Here is a 14424-nt window from a genome sequence, read left to right on the forward strand (position 1 = left end):
GGACGAGTTTAAGAGCAGCAGTCTTAAGACCGCTGCTTCTTAACTCCTGTTTCCGGTGAGCTTGAAGGCTCGCACGGAAACAGCTGCATTGGAGTCGATTGACACTTTGATAAATCGGCCCCATTGTCTACCACTTACGCATATCAGATCAGACTCCTGTCCCTGTAGTAAATAGTAGTGTAGTTCCAAGTCATGTCACCTTGGTTACTAAATAATGTTATATTTGTTATCTCGGGCAAGAAATGTTTACTAGTTTATTAGAAAAGGGACTTCAAAATACCAAACCACTTATAAAATGCATCATCATTATGTAATAAGTGGTAATAATTAATGGACCATCTGTTTTACTTCATCCTGGGATGTATTTATTGTTTACTTGTAAGACCAGTGAACACAGATCTAGAAAGTCTGTTAATGTAAACAAAAATAGAGCTTTCAGATTAGGAAGATAACGCACCAGAGACCTTCATATGCAGAGGACATATATTGGGCCCACACAGATAGAGAAGTTAGGAACAATGTGGTGCCAATGAGAAGATGTAGGGTGACAACATGGAACTGGGGAATTGGGGACCATGTAAAAAGTAACAGATTTGTGTAAAAATAAATTGTTTAGTGGTACCAGTGTATCAAATTCAAAGACAACATTTGAGACCAAATTTTATATTGTACAATTTAATGCTACAATCCAAAAAAATAAAATTTCAAAGTTAAAAATAAGATTGAATGTAGATTCATGACTATGACAGGTGAAAAAAAAAACAGAACGATAAAATGTAACAAAAGAACCCATACAAAAAAGTTGTTGCCATAAAACATTCTTTCAATTTATGAAAATCTTAGGAACAGTATAATTCAAAGTAAATGGACCTTTTGATATATATTTAATGCATTTTGTATTATAATCTCGTAGAAAATGTCTTAAGGTCAGAGTCTACCCTCACTCAGATGTGAAAGGTGCACAGGCTGATGTTCAAATGAACGACCACACACAAAAACTGTTAAGAAATGCAAGAAGGTTTCCTCTTAGTGTCTCTCTTTCTTTGTTGATCCATAGATGAAGTAATTATATGATATTTACATTACTTTTTTCCTCCCAACAAGGTAGAAAATAAGACAAGTTTATATAATGCAAACAGTAGCTTTATAACATTGTATATGTGTTCCCAACATACTAAGGGTTTTCTGAACACTGCAACCAGGATTTTTTTGACTGTAGATCCATCTTCTATCCAAATACTCATGTGCTTGTTAAGTATCATAGGTTCCTTGTGTAGCTTAGAAACCCCCTAGAATTGTGTTATTGTTACTGATAAAGAAAACAAATTGATGTCAATGTCCTAGACATCTAGAAAGATTAGATGATTTTTTTTGTTTTCTGAAGTCTCAAAACTTGCTCCTGAAATGTGTTCAAGTGTCACTTGAGATCCATAAGACATATTGACTTCCAAAAATTGAAAAAAAAAAAAATGAACTTAGGGATATTAAGATTAACATGATCTAACGTAAATGAAAAGAAAAAGAGATAAAAATAGATAATAGTTTGTTTTCATCCCTGCACTCATAATTATCAGGGTAAAACTTGCTGGATTTACATAGAGGCTTCAAAATATATAGCAATGAGAAGGGAAAATCCAATTATGACCAATGTGGAACTAAAATACGTTGCATGGGAATTGGAGACTTCAGACTTGATTTGATTGGAACCAGGCAAGAAATGTTCCTCTTTTGTGACCTAAAGCAAAGGAAATATTATGTTTAGCACAAAAGTAATTCAGGCACACAACACTAACGGCCTATTTTACTGCTTAGGACACAGGCAGAAAACCTGTGGGCAACTACAATACGCTTTGGTTCCTCTGACTGCAACTGCAGTATTTTAAAGGGATATGAAACAAAAAACATTTCTTTCATGTAATTGGCAAGAGTCCATGAGCTAGTGACGTATGGGATATACAATCCTACCAGGAGGGGCAAAGTTTCCCAAACCTCAAAATGCCTATAAATACACCCCTCACCACACCCACAATTCAGTTTTACAAACTTTGCCTCCTATGGAGGTGGTGAAGTAAGTTTGTGCTAGATTCTACGTTGATATGCGCTTCTCAGCTTTTTTGAAGCCCGACTCCTCTCAGAGTACAGTGAATGTCAGAGGGTTGTGAAAGGAGTATCACCTATTGAATGCAATGGTTTTCCTCACGGGGATCTATTTCATAGGTTCTCTGTTATTGGTCCTAGAGATTCATCTCCTTCCTCCCTTATTCAGATCGACGATATACTCTCATATTCCATTACCTCTACTGATAACTGTTTCAGTACTGGTTTGGCTATCTGCTATATGTGGATGGGTGTCTTTTGGTAAGTATGTTTTCATTACTTAAGACACTATCAGCTATGGTTTGGCCCTTTATGTATTAATATAAAGTTCTAAATATACTGTATGTATTGTACTTATATTTGCCATGAGTCAGGTTTATGTATATTTCCTTTTGCAGACTGTCAATTTCATATATGAGAAAATCATATATAGGAAAATATTTTTTCTTACCTGGGGTATAGTCTTTTTTCTAATGACTGTTTTCTCTTTAAATTTCGTGGGCAAAATTAGGCTCGCGGGGGTGCAAAATGCCGAAGTTTATTGCGTTATTCTTGGCGCGAGATTTTTTTTGGCACAGTTACGTCCGATGACACAAATTCGTCATTTCCAGTGTCTTAGTTGATGCCAAGTTCCTTGCTCAAGGTTGTGTCGTCAATGACGTGAGTGTGTCATTTCCGGATGTTGTTAGCGCCAAAAAAATTTCAGTTACGTTGTGCGTCATACTTGGCACCAAATAATTTCATTATTTAAAACCCCATTCCTATGTGCCTCTTGCCTTTTTATATGTTAGAGGGCTATGCTGTTTGCATTTTTTCCCCATTCCTGACTGCCATATAAGGAAATTGATAATTTTACTTTATATGTTGTTTTTTCTCTTACATTTGCAAGATGTCTCAATCTGATCCTGTCTCATAAACCACTGTTGGAACCCTTCTGCTGATAACAGTTCTAACAAAGCTAAGTGCATTTGTTATAAATTTGTGGAGATTATATCTCCTGCTGTGGTATGTAATAGTTGTCATGATAAGTTTTTACATGCAGAGAATGTGTCCATCAGTAATAGTACTATGCCTGCTGTTCCTTCAACATCTAATGTACAAGATATACCTGTGAATATAAAAGATTTTATTGCTGATGCGATTCAGAATTTTCTAGGCAAGCATTACCAATTTGTCGCTCTTCCGTTTGGCCTAGCGACAGATCCAAGAATCTTTTAGAAGGTTCTTGATGCCCTACTCTCTGTAATCAGAGAGCAGGGTATTGCAGTATTTCCTTATTTGGACAATATCTTGGTACTAGCTCAGTCTTTACATTCTGCAGAATCTCACATGAATCAACTAGTTTTGTTTCTTCAAAGACATGGTTGGAGGATCAATTTACCAAAAAGTTCTTTGATTCCTCAGACAAGGGTCACCTTTTTAGGTTTCCAGATAGATTCAGTGTCCATGACTCTGTCTCTAACAGACAAGAGACAATTAAAATTGGTTTTAGCTTGTCGGAACCTTCAGTCTTAGTCATTCCCTTCAGTGGCTATGTGCATGTAAGTTTTAGGTCTCATGACTGCAGCATCGGACGCAATCCCTTTTGCTCGTTTTCATATGAGACCTCTCCAGCTTTGTATGCTGAACCAATGGTGCAGGGATTATACAAAGATATCACAATTAATATCCTTAAATCAGAATGTTCGACTCTCTCTGACTTGGTGGTTAGATCATCATTGTATAGTTTAAGGGGCCTCTTTTGTTTGTCCAACCTGGACTGTGATCACAACAGATGCAAGTCTTTCAGGTTGGGGAGCTGTCTGGGGATCACTGACAGCACAAGGGGTTAGGTTACCAATCAATATTTTAGAACTCTGTGCTATCTTCAGGGCTCTTCAGGTGTGGCCTCTGTTGAAGAGAGAACCGTTCATTTGTTTTCAGACAGACAATATCACAACTGTGGCATATGTCAATCATCAGGGTGGGACTCGCAGTCCCCAAGCCATGAAAGCAGTATCTTGTATACTTGCTTGGGCAGAATCCAGCTCCTGTCTAATTTCTGTGGTTCATATCCCAGGTATAGACATTTGGGAAGCGGATTATCTCAGCCATCAGACTTTACATCTGGGGAAGTGGTCGCTCCATCCAGATGTGTTTTCTCAGATTGTTCAGATGTGGGGTCTTCCAGAAATAGATCTGATGGCTTCCCATCTAAACAAGAAACTTCCCAGGTACCTGTCCAGGTCCAGGGATCCTGAGGCGGAATGCGTTAGCAGTTCCTTGGTGTTACCAACCTGCTTATATCTTCCCGCCTCTAGTTCTTCTTCCAAAAGTGATTTCCAAAATCATCATGGAACAATCGTTTGTGTTGCTGGTAGCTCCAGCATGGCCTCACAGGTTTTGGTATGCCGATCTTGTTCGGATGTCCAGCTGCCAACCTTGGCCACTTCCTTTAAGACCAGTCCTTCTGTCTCAAGGTCCTTTTTTCCATCAGGATCTCAAATCATTAAATTTGAAGGTATGGAAATTGAATGCCTAGTGCATAGTCATAGAGGTTTCTCTGACTTAGTGATTAATACTATGTTACAGGCTCGTAAATCTGTTTCTAGGAAGATTTATTATCAAGTTTGGAAGACATATTTCATGGTGTTCTTCTCATAAATTCTCCTGGCATTCTTTTAGAATTCCTAGAATTTTACAGTTTCTTCAGGATGGTTTGGATAAAGGTTTGTCTGCAAGTTCCTTAAAGGGACAAATATCTGCTCTTTCTGTTTTATTTCACAGAAAGATTGCTAAGCTTTCTGATATTCACTGTTTTGTACAGGCTTTGGTCCGTATCAAGCCTGTCATTCTTTGGACATTAAACTACTTTCTTGGAAAGTGTTGTTCCTTTTGGCCATCTCTTCTGCTAGAAGAGTTTCTGAATTATCTGCTCTTTCTTGTGAATCTCCTTTTCTGATTTTCCATTAGGATAAGGCAGTTTTGCGGACTTCATTTAAATTCTTACCTAAGGTTGTGAATTCTAACAACATTAATAGAGAAATTGTTGTCCCTTCTTTGTGTCCTAATCCTAAGAATTATTTGGAGAAATCCTTGCATTCTTTGGATGTGGTAAGAGTTTTGAAATATTATGTTGAAGCTACTAAAGATTTCAGGAAGACCTAGTCTATTTGTTTTCTTTTCTGGTTCTAGGAAAGGTCAAAAAGCTTCTGCCATTTCCTTGGCATCTTGGTTAAAGCTTTTGATTCATCAGGCTTATTTGGAGTCGGGTCAGGCCCCGCCTCAGAGAATTACAGCTCATTCTACTAGATCAGTCTCCACGTCGTGGGCTTTTAAGAATGAAGCTTCAGTAGATCAGATTTGCAAAGCAGCAACTTGGTCTTCTTTGCATACATTTACTAAATTTTACCGTTTTGATGTATTTGCCTCTTCGGAAGCAGTTTTTGGTAAAAAAGTTCTTCAGGCAGCTGTTTCAGTTTGATTCCTCTGCTTATGTTTTAAGTTTTTTTCTTTCATTTATGAGAAAAATTTATTTTTTTGGTTGTTGATTTAATTTTCTCAGCGGAAAATGGCTGTTATTATTTTATCCCTCTCTCTCTAGTGACTCTTGTGTGGAGTTTTACATCTTGGGTATTTCTATCCCATACATCACTAGCTCATGGACTCTTGCCAATTACATGAAATAAAACATAATTTATGTAAGAACTTACCTGATAAATTAATTTCTTTCATATTAGCAAGAGTCCATGAGGCCCACCCTTTTTTTGTGGTGGTTATGATTTTTTTGTATAAAGCACAATTATTCCAATTCCTTATTTTTGATGCTTTCGCTCCTTTCTTATCACCTCACTTCTTGGCTATTCGTTAAACTGAATTGTGGGTGTGGTGAGGGGTGTATTTATAGGCATTTTGAGGTTTGGGAAACTTTGCCCCTCCTAGTAGGAATGTATATCCCATACGTCACAAGCTCATGGACTCTTGCCAATATAAAAGAAATTAATTCATCAGGTAAGTTCTCACATAAATTATGTTTTGTAATTCAGACAGAACAAACCATTTTAAAAAAGTTTCCAATTTACTTCTATTATCAAATTAGCTTCCCCCCCCCCCCATGATATTTGGTGTTTAAGCGAAACTTAGGTAATTATCTGGAACACTATATGGCAGGAAATAGTGCTGCCCTCTAGTGTTCATGCAAATAGACAACATTCTTGACAAAATGCTGGCATATAGTGTTCCATAAATGGTCCGGCTCCTAAGCTTATATACCTTTTTTTTCAACAAAAGTTACAAAGAGAACAAAGGAAAATTTGATAATAGAAGTAAATTAGAAAGTTGCTTAAAATCACATGCTCTATCTGAATCACAAAAGTATTTTTTGGTATCATGCCCCTTTACTTATTTTGCTTATGAATCCACGCCATGGGGCCCATTTGTCAAGCTCCGGATAGAGCTTGAGGGCCCGTGTTTTTGGCGAGCCTGCAGGCTCTCCAGAAACACTAGTTATGAAGCAGCGGTCTAAAGACCGCTGCTCCATAACCTGTCCGCGTGCTCTGAGCAGGCGGACAGACATCGCCGCAGTTCAACCCGATCGACTACGATCAGGTTGATTGACACCTCCCTGCTGGTGGCCGATTGGCCGCGATTCTGCAGGGGGCGGTGTTGCACCAGCATCTCACAAGAGCTGCTGGTGCAATGCTGAATACGGAGAGCGTATTGCTCTCCGCATTCAGCGAGGTCTGTCGGACCTGATCCGCACTGTTGGATCAGGTCCGACAGACCTTTGTTAAATAGGGGCCCATATATCAACAATTTATATAATTATGGATTTATAAAAAAAATAACTAATATTTTTGATGCCCCTTTAAACTAAAATAAAAGGTATTTTGGGGTGCTTGAAATAATTTTTTTAGAATGTCATTGACCATTTGGACACTATTTGTCAAAAACTTTGCCACCCCTAGTCTTGAATTATCTTACCTTAGTGGGTTGAAATTGAACAGACATATTCTCCTCAATTGTAGGAACTGTGCAATTACAGCTTGTTTCTTCTTTGTGTGCTGGTGTTGTGGAAATGGCAGACGGACTTAATGCCAGGTTCAAATTTGTCCCATTGCCAAACGCGTGAATGGCATTTTCTGAAACACATAAAAGAGAAACATATTGATTGTACAAATAAGTATTATTAATTACCCTCTAACAGAACTAAAGGCAGAAAAAGTTGGGGCGTGCATAAACATTTTTTTATCCTTGGTACATATAATCCACATTGAATATTGCTAAAGGGCAAGGCATAAAAATCCAGTCTTGTGTTCCTAATGGTCATTAGCCAGCCGGCAGGAAAATCAGTTTGCCGAGAGCACAATCAGATGTCTGAATTTCAAAACTGAACGAGCTCAGCTCACTTCTCTTTGCCAGCATCATTAAAGAGGCCAATGATTGAATCAAATAGGAAAATGCAAACCATTAATCTTTTTACTCAGAATATGAAGCTGGAACCAGTTAGAGCAATGTGGTTGATACACAGCTGGAGCGTTTGGATCACGGGTGTTCTGCACACAAGTTTGCTTCAGTTTTACAGTAAAGTTTATAGTAAAAACTGCCTAACACTAGGGGCAGAACAAAAGACCATTCCAATTTGTCAGAATTATTCACTATAGATATTGTATACAAACGTAGGTGCTTTTATTAAATATCTTCTAACACAAAATCCTTCATCCTTTTCTAAGCCATTGCAAACCATTAGAAGAGTTGTTTTAACTAGTTAAAAACTGCACTGAATATGAAACCAGTATACTGGTGGATAGCAATCTATCATTTGGTACATTTATTAATTATCTGCCTGTTAAAAGGACAATAAAGTGAAAAGGCTCAAATATTTAAATTTATAGAGTATGGAATTTGAAACAACTTCCTAATTCTATAATAAATTTTACTTCATTCCCATGGTATCCTTTCTTAAAGAGTAATCTTCAGTGAGCTCAGGAGCGTTCACGTGTCTATAGCCATCTAGCAGCAGTGTTTGCTACATTGTTTATTGCACTGTTATACAATGTTGCAAATACTGCTGCCTGCTAAAGACAAGTGCACGCTCCTAAGCTCCTATCAGCCTTCCTAAGTCTTGTGCTTCAACAAAGAATAATGAGAACAAAGCAAATTTGATAATAAAAGTAAATGACAAAGTTGTCTATAAGGACATGCTCTCTCTAAATCATGAACGTTCCCTTTTGACTTTACTGTCTCTTTATTGTGTACAGATGAGCTGATTTTGATGTCACTGCAAATGCAATCAGCTATTTTCATTAATTATTTGCAGCACTTTTTTCCCATTATCAGTTTGGTGCAAAATGTCCCTATATGCATCATGCGCTAGTCCTGTTTTTTCCAATCATAATCTAAATTATCAGTACTTAAAGGGGCACAAAATCCAAAATTATCTTTCATGACTCAGACAGAGCTTACAATTTTAAACAACTTTTTAATTTACTTCTATTATGAAATTTTGTTTGTTCTATTTTTATATTTTGTAGGGAGGTAAGCTCAGGAGCGTACACATTTCTGTAGCACTATATAGCAGCAGTTTTGCAAGACTGTTACTCATATGCAAGAGCACTATATGGCAGCAGTTTTGCAAGACTGTTACTCATATGCAAGAGCACTATATGGCAGCAGATTTGCAAGACTGTTACTCATATGCAAGAGCACTATATGGCAGCAGATTTGCAAAACTGTTACTCATATGCAAGAGCACTATATGGCAGCAGATTTGCAAGACTGTTACTCATATGCAAGAGCACTATATGGCAGCAGATTTGCAAGACTGTTACTCATATGCAAGAGCACTATATGGCAGCAGATTTGCAAGACTGTTACTCATATGCAAGAGCACTATATGGCAGCAGATTTGCAAGACTGTTACTCATATGCAAGAGCACTATATGGCAGCAGATTTGCAAGACTGTTACTCATATGCAAGAGCACTATATGGCAGCAGATTTGCAAGACTGTTACTCATATGCAAGAGCACTATATGGCAGCAGATTTGCAAGACTGTTACTCATATGCAAGAGCACTATATGGCAGCAGATTTACAAGACTGTTACTCATATGCAAGAGCACTATATGGCAGCAGATTTGCAAGACTGTTACTCATATGCAAGAGCACTATATGGCAGCAGATTTGCAAGACTGTTACTCATATGCAAGAGCACTATATGGCAGCAGATTTGCAAGACTGTTACACATATGCAAGAGCACTATATGGCAGCAGATTTGCAAGACTGTTACTCATATGCAAGAGCACTATATGGCAGCAGATTTGCAAGACTGTTACTCATATGCAAGAGCACTATATGGCAGCAGATTTGCAAAACTGTTACTCATATGCAAGAGCACTATATGGCAGCAGATTTGCAAGACTGTTACACATATGCAAGAGCACTATATGGCAGCAGATTTGCAAGACTGTTACTCATATGCAAGAGCAGTATATGGCAGCAGATTTGCAAGACTGTTACTCATATGCAAGAGCACTATATGGCAGCAGATTTGCTAGACTGTTACTCATATGCAAGAGCACTATATGGCAGCAGATTTGCTAGACTGTTACTCATATGCAAGAGCACTATATGGCAGCAGATTTGCAAGACTGTTACTCATATGCAAGAGCACTATATGGCAGCAGATTTGCAAGACTGTTACTCATATGCAAGAGCACTATATGGCAGCAGATTTGCAAGACTGTTACTCATATGCAAGAGCACTATATGGCAGCAGATTTGCAAGACTGTTACTCATATGCAAGAGCACTATATGGCAGCAGATTTGCAAGACTGTTACTCATATGCAAGAGCACTATATGGCAGCAGATTTGCAAGACTGTTACTCATATGCAAGAGCACTATATGGCAACAGATTTGCAAGACTGTTACTCATATGCAAGAGCACTATATGGCAGCAGATTTGCAAGACTGTTACTCATATGCAAGAGCACTATATGGCAGCACTACTTCCTGCCATGTAGGGTTCAGACATCTACCTAAGTATCTCTTTAACAAAGAATATCATGGGAACATAGTCCATTTGATAATAGAAGTAAATTGGAACTTTTTTAAATCTGTTCTGTCTGAATCACAAAAGAACATTTTTGGGTTTTATATCTTTTAATGACACATTTAAGGGGCCATTTTCACTTATAGAATTCCATAGCTAAAAGCAGAATTTTTGGGGGGTTATTGCTGAGCACCCTAAAACGTTTTAGAATATAACATTGGCTTTGTGCATGTGCAAAACACACTAATATTACTCCAACCATATTGGGAAAAACAACACTTGCATATGTTACCTGCTCAAGGTATTAAAATGACATGAAACCCATTTTTTTCTTTCATGTTCCAGAACAAACAGTTTTAACTTTCCAATTCAATTCTATTATCAAATAGGTCATTTTCTTGGTATTCTTTGTTGGAGTTGAAGCTATGCACTACTGGGAGCTAGCTGAATGCATTGGGTGAGTCAAAGGCGAGAGTTATACTTGTGCAGCCACCAATCAGCAGCTAGCTCCCAGTAGCACATTGCTGCTCCTGTGTCTACCTCAGTATTCTTTTCAACAAAGTACTGCAAGAGAATGAATCAAATTAGATAATAGAAGTCAATTGGATAGTTACTTAAAATTTGCATGCTCTATCTGAATCAAAAAAGTTTAATTTTAACTATAATATCCCTTAAAAAATAATATTAACCACTTTACAGTAAATCCATAATTCAACAAACACACATGGCTACTATACCCCTGTTCAAATCCCTTAAAGAGACATACACACACATCTCTATGGTTTTGCAGCACAACGAGTTAATTGCACACGTCACCTCTTAGCATCACTACACATTATTAAAAAGATTCAATCAACCTACCAGGGCCTTTAAGCTGTGATGTAATAAATAAGCCTCCATTTTTGTTTGTCATTCTCTGTGCACAAAATCATGAAGTTAACGATGTATATAATAATTTTGTGTTGTTTTTGGGAGGTAATCCTCAGGTGTATTAGCAGTAGAAGCCTTCTGAGATTGAGATCACTGGACAAAGAACGTGATTTAACTAGAAACATTCTCATAGACTTCAAAGGGACATTGTACACTAGATTTTTCTTTGTATAAATGTTTTGTAATGATCCATTTATATAGCCTATCTGGGAGTGTTTTTGTAACAATGTATAGTTTTGCTTATTTCTTAATAACATTGTGCTGATTTTCAGATTCTTAACCAAGCCCCACAGTGTCAGATATATACTGATGTATTCTATTGGCTGTTCCAATCAGCCAATAGGATTAAAGCTCAATCCTATTGGCTGATTTCAACAGCCAATAGGATTTTTTCCCCTTTAATTCATATTGGCTGATAGAAATATTTCAGCCAATAGGAATGTAAGGGACGCCATCTTGGATGACGTCACTTAAAGGGAACCTTAATTTTCCATCAACGACCGTAAGAAGAGGATGCTCCATGCCGGATGTCTTGAAGATGGACCCGCTCCGTGCCGGATGGATGAAGATAGAAGATGCCGTCTGGATGAAGACTGCAGCGCTGGTATTACAGGTTTTTACAAACCCGGCGTTATCAGGCAAGAAGTGAGCGTAGAGCTCCATACTGCACTCCAATACCAGCGCTGCTTAAGTCAGTGATGAGCTGGTCGTACATGCTCGTGCACGATTTCCCCATAGACATCAATGGGGAGAACCAGCTGAGAAAAAGTCTAACACCTGCCAAAAAGCAGCGTAAAACTCAGTACCGCAGCCCCATTTATTCCTATGGGGAAACACATTTATGTTTACACTTAACACCCTAACATGAACCCCAAGTCTAAACACCCCTAACCTTACACTTATTAACCCCTAATCTGCCGCCCCCAACATCACAGACACCTACATTATACTTATGAACCGCTAATCTGCTGCCCCCAACATCGCCGACACCTACATTATAATTATTAACCCCTAATCTGCAACCCCCAATGTTGTCGCAACCTACCTACACTTATTAATCCCTAATCTGCCACCCCCAACGTCGCCGCCACTATATTAAATTTATTAACCCCTAAACCTAAATCTAACCCTAACACCCTCTAATTGAAATATAATTTAAATAAATCTAAATAAAATTACTATCATTAACTACATTATTCCTATTTAAAACTAAATAATTACCTATAAAATAAACCCTAAACTACCTAGCTAAAATAAATACAAATTTACCTGTAAAATAAAACCTAACCTATCCTTACACTACAATTAAATAAATTACCTACATTAAATACAATGAAATAAATTAAATTAGCTAAATCCATAAAAAAACACTAAATTACAGAAAATAAAAAACAAATTACAGATCTTTAAACTAATTACACCTAATCTAATAGCCCTATCAAAATAAAAAAGCCCCCCCCCCTCAAAAACAAAACAAAAAACCTAGCCTAAACTAAACTACCAATAGCCCTTAAAAGGGCCTTTTGAGGGGCATTGCTCGGAAGAAATCAGCTCTTTTTCCTGTAAAAAAAATACAAACACCCCCCAACAGTAAAACCCACCACCCACACAACCAACCCCCCAAAATCAAATACTAACTAAAATAACCTAAGTTCCCCATTGCCTTGAAAAGGGCATTTGGATGGGCATTGCAGGCCCAAAGCCCTAACCTAAAAAATAAAGTCACCCAATACACCCTAACACTTGTGGTGCTCCAGACGGGCAGAAGTCTTCATCCAAACGGCATCTTCTATCTTCATCCTTCCGCCGCAGAGCGGGTCCATCTACAAGACATCCGACGTAGAGCATCCTCTTCCAACAAAGTCTTCTTGCTGAATGAATATCTCTTTAAGTGACGTCATCCAAGATGGCGTCCCTTAGATTCCAATTGGCTGATAGAATTCTATCAGCCAATCGGAATTAAGGTAGAAAAAATCCTATTCGCTGATTGGATCAGCCAATAGGATTGAACTTGCATTCTATTTTCTGTTCCAATCAGCCAATGCAATGCATGCTCAATCCTATTGGCTGATCCAATCAGCCAATATGATTTTTTCTACCTTAATTCCGATTGGCTGATATAATTCTATCAGCCAATCGGAATCTAAGGGACGCCATCTTGGATGACGTCACTTAAAGAGATATTCATTCAGCAAGAAGACTTTGTTGGAAGAGGATGCTCTACGTCGGATGTCTTGTAGATGGACCCGCTCTGCGGCGGAAGGATGAAGATAGAAGATGCCGTCTGGATGAAGACTTCTGCCCGTCTGGAGGACCACTTCTGCCAGCTTCATTGAGGACATCTTGCCGCTTGGATGAAGACTTCTCCCGGTAAGTGAATCTTCGGGGGTTAGCGTTAGGATTTTTTTAATGGTGTATTGGGTAGGTTTATTTTTTAGGTTAGGTCTTTGGGCCTGCAATAGAGCTAAATGCCCTATTAAGGGCAATGCCCATCCAAATGCCCTTTTCAGGGAAATGGGGAGCTTAGGTTTTTTTAGCTAGGATTTTATTTGGGGGGTTGGTTGTGTGGGTGGTGGGTGGGGTGTTTGTATTTTTTTTTACAGGAAAAAGAGCTGATTTCTTTGGGGCAATGCCCCGCAAAAGGCCCTTTTGGTAGTTTAGTTTAGGCTAGGGTTTTTTTTTATTTTGAGGGAGCTTTTTTTTATTTTGATAGGGCTATTAGATTAGGTGTAATTAGTTTAAAGATCTGTAATTTGTTTTGTTTTTCTGTAATTTAGTGGTTTTTTTTTTGTGTTTTAGCTAATTTAATTTATTTAATTGTATTTAATGTAGGTAATTTATTTAATTGTAGTGTAGTGTTAGGTGTTAGTATAACTTAGGTTAGGTTTTATTTTACAGGTAAATTTGTATTTATTTTAGCTAGGTAGTTAGAAAATAGTTAATAACTATTAAGTAACTATTCTACCCGGTTTTAAATAAATACAAACTTGCCTGTAAAATAAAAATAAACCCTAAGCTAGGTACAATGTAACTATTAGTTATATTGTAGCTAGCTTAGGGTTTATTTTATAGGTTAAGCATTTAGTTTTAAATAGGAATAATGTAGTTAATGATAGTAATTTTATTTAGATTTATTTAAATTATATTTAAGTTAGGGGGTGCTAGGGTTAGACTTAGGTTTAGGGGTTAATACATTTAATATAGTGGCGGCGACATTGGGGGCGGCAGATTAGTGGTTAATAAGTGTAGGTATGTTGCTGCAACATTGGGGGCGGCAGATTAGGGGTTAATAAATATAATGTAGGTGTCAGCGATGTTGGGGGCAGCAGATTAGGGGTTAATAAATATAATGTAGGTGGCGGC

The 14424-nt window shown here is 37.7% G+C and overlaps 1 protein-coding gene across 1 annotated transcript in view; it reads right to left on the reverse strand.

Annotated features, from left to right (window-relative positions):
- Positions 1–674: 674 nt before the first annotated feature.
- GFRA4 (GDNF family receptor alpha 4) overlaps positions 675–14424 on the reverse strand; it is a 775783-nt gene continuing 762033 nt past the window's right edge. The window contains exons 8-9 of the mRNA XM_053704322.1: positions 7060–7217; positions 675–1735 (exon numbers count right to left, since the gene is read on the reverse strand). Coding sequence (XP_053560297.1) covers positions 1592–1735; positions 7060–7217 — 302 coding nt within the window. The 3' untranslated portion in view covers positions 675–1591. The remainder of the gene's footprint in view (positions 1736–7059; positions 7218–14424) is intronic.

The sequence above is a fragment of the Bombina bombina genome, chromosome 2, assembly GCF_027579735.1.
Source record: "Bombina bombina isolate aBomBom1 chromosome 2, aBomBom1.pri, whole genome shotgun sequence".
NCBI lineage: Eukaryota > Metazoa > Chordata > Amphibia > Anura > Bombinatoridae > Bombina > Bombina bombina.